General features: G+C 40.0%; 1 protein-coding gene across 1 annotated transcript in view; it reads left to right on the top strand.

Moving 5' to 3' along the window:
- The window catches only part of limch1b (LIM and calponin homology domains 1b), a 52,438-nt gene extending 49,856 nt beyond the window's left edge, over nt 1–2,582 (top strand). The window contains exons 21-22 of the mRNA XM_016450507.1: nt 1,972–2,074; nt 2,250–2,582. Coding sequence (XP_016305993.1) covers nt 1,972–2,074; nt 2,250–2,275 — 129 coding nt within the window. The 3' untranslated portion in view covers nt 2,276–2,582. The remainder of the gene's footprint in view (nt 1–1,971; nt 2,075–2,249) is intronic.
- Nucleotides 2,583–3,147: the final 565 nt, after the last annotated feature.

Raw genomic sequence — 3,147 nt, 5'->3', positions numbered from 1 at the left:
TGGAAGGCCAAACAAAGTAGTTTCGCTTTCACAACGAAACACACAGCGCCTTCACGACATAGTGGCGGTGGCAACAACAATACTTTTTTGTTGTTTTTGCCTTCTTTCTTTGCGTGAACATTTTGGCAGCATTATGCAAATCTTCCCGCATCGTGACGTAGACATGTGTACAGATCTTCTTTATGCACAAAGAGCTTGTAACACTCCAAAGAGAAAGGAAAAATTTAAATTGCATCATATGACCCCTTTAAGGATCGTGCAGCTGTTAGCTGAGGGCTTGACAATGGAACTGCTGGCGGGCTTGATCGGGAACTCAGGGGCGAGGATGAGGGCAGAGAACAGTCTTTTTCTCCTCATCCTCCTCCTTTGGCTAGGGGTAAATGGCACGGCCAGTGGGCTTGACAACGGGCTGGTTCTGGCTCGGGGCCGGACACTCTCCAGACACCGGAGGATCCCTTCCCTCCAGCTTATTCACTTGGTGTCTGGGAGGTCCACGGGGCAATGGTAGTTGACCCCGTGCCAAAACAGAGAGTTGATGGTGGCGTCATCTAATGCCGTCGCCGCGGTGAGCCTGCAGAACTCCCAGGCATACTCGACGAAGGGGAGATCCCTACGGGCTAGGGCAATGAAGCGTTTTCCATGCCGCGGGGAGAAACAAAGAGGAAAACAAAAGACTATTCAAAAAACGAAAACAAAACAGGGAGAAGGGGCGCCGCTTATTTTCTGTTTTGGTCCGGTATTCTGTCACGGTGTGCCTACTGTGAAGGAGCGAAGGGATGACGAGAAACACCTGGGAGCAATAAACATAATTGCACATGAGGGAAAACTGGGTCATGGAAAGCACGTGGGGCAGGAAAACACAAGACACGGAACACAGGACTGACAGTGAGAAGGGAACATGAGCAGGAAAGTACTATTATCTGGGACTGGAACTCATGCTGTCTGAGGTGCAACTGTGCCTCCATGTTGATGTTCTGGCCACATAGCTCTGACACAGGTTACGCTACACTCAGGATGAGAAAAATTTTAATAAAAAAGAGATCTCTTTAACACCCCAAATGTTTCTGCTAGACAGAAATGAGGTTATTTTAACATCAAATGGAGACTTTTGCTTGAGTCTCCTGCTTCTCAAACAAAAACTCTAACACTCTCACAGTGGTCTCCTTTAAAGTTTTGGAAGAGATCTCAACAACATCTGTGCTCAGATTTTTCTCCTAAACTAAAGACTCTGGGTCTCTCACATTTGTCTCCTTTAAAGCTTTAGAATGGATCTCATCATCATCACCCACTGTGCTTAGATTTTTCTTCCCTAAACTAAAGATTCCGATGGTCTCATATTTATCTCCTTTAAAGCTTTAGAAAATATCTCAACAACTTTACAAAGTGTGCACCAAGTCAATTAGTTGAAAGTCACTAAATAAAGTAAAAACTAAATCCATAAATTCAGAGTTTAGGCTTATATTAAGAGCGAAATTATGCAGAAATTAGTCTTTAGTTTAGGAGAAAAATCTGAGTATGTTGTTGAGAACTCTTCTAAACTATTGAGGAGACAAATGTGAGAGATCCAGAGTCTCTAGCTAAGGAAATCTGAACACAGTGTGTTGTGATGTTGAGACCTCTTCCAAAACTTTAAATGAGACCACTGTGAGAGTGTTAGAGTTTTTGTCTCAGGAGACATGTTTGAGTAGCAGGAGACTCTTAAAGTAACCTCATTTTTGTCTAGGAGAAAAATTAGATGTTAAAGAGATCTAACTTTTGATTTTTCTTTCCTCTTTGGTCAAACTGTCAGACAGGAAAAAAACAACTTACATTTTTATTCCTCTATAAAGAAAGAGATTACATTTAAAGGGTTGAAAATAGCACATTGCTGGATGGAACAGGCTGAAGTAATGAGAACATTTTTTTTTTTTACAGTGTTTGTATTTTTGTTTTCATACTATGAAGTGTTCAAATTCTCTCTCTCTCTCTAAGTGTGGAATCTGTAAGGGCCAGTTGGGTGACACCAGCACAGGAACAGATGTGAGGATCAGAAACGGTCTACTCAACTGCCATCAATGCTATATCCACTCCCGCTGTGAGTTACACACACTTGCCTCTGATATTTATTCAAATTAAGCAAATGAGAAAAAAACATATTCCTAAATATATTAGCAACACTGCACTGGAAGCAAAATAATTAATGTATATTGAATTCATAGTTCAGACCATTGTTAATATATCATTGACTTTTCATTTCTCTTGTCTTTTAGCTGCTGGTCAGCCCACAACCTTGTGAGCTCATTGATTTTGGGAGCAAAGAAATCTACCCATAATACTGTCACCCCCAGTCCACACAATGTTCGCATAAGTGAATGCATATGTGAATACAAGCACATTTAACATGAAACCACAGCAACGTCTTCAATTCGTGTTTTCTTTTCCAACACAAAAAAGCATGTGACTGTAGTGAAAACCAATTTTCTGACTCAACTGACTGTATAACTGATTAATAAAACTGTGTGTAAGCTAAAAAATAGTTTTTGAACAGTGCATACTCTTTGATGATAAATGGACAGTTTGAGCCATTTAGAGATAACAATAATTAAGAAGAATCTGAGCTGAATTTCTGGGTGGATATCTATATATATATATATATATATATATATATATGAAATTAAAGTTTCTCAATATTTTTTTTGCACCCTCAGATTCCAGATTTTCAAATAGTTGTATCTCGTCCAAATATTGTCCTATCCTAACAGCTTATTTATTCAGCTTTCTGATGATGTATAAATCTCAATTTTAAAAAAGTTAGCCTTATGACTGGTTTTGTAGTCCAGGGTCACACACACACACACACATATATGCAGCAGAATTTTTTTTGTAACCTTGGCCAGATCTGTGCCTTGCCACAATTCTGTCTCTGAGCTCTTCAGGCAGTTCCTTTGACCTCATGATTCTCATTTGCTCTGACATGCACTGTGAGCTGTAAGGTCTTATATAGACAGGTGTGTGGCTTTCCTAATCAAGTCCAATCAGTATAATCAAACACAGCTGGACTCAAATGAAGGTGTAGAACCATCTCAAGGATGATCAGAAGAAATGGACAGCACCTGAGTTAAATATATGAGTGTCACAGCAAAGGGTCTGAATACTTAGGACCATGTG

Source organism: Sinocyclocheilus anshuiensis, unplaced genomic scaffold (assembly GCF_001515605.1).
Source record: "Sinocyclocheilus anshuiensis isolate Anshui unplaced genomic scaffold, SAMN03320099.WGS_v1.1 scaffold2039, whole genome shotgun sequence".
NCBI classification, from domain to species: domain Eukaryota; kingdom Metazoa; phylum Chordata; class Actinopteri; order Cypriniformes; family Cyprinidae; genus Sinocyclocheilus; species Sinocyclocheilus anshuiensis.
Note: the sequence above shows the minus strand (reverse complement) of the source record. Positions and strands in the feature narration are given on the sequence as shown.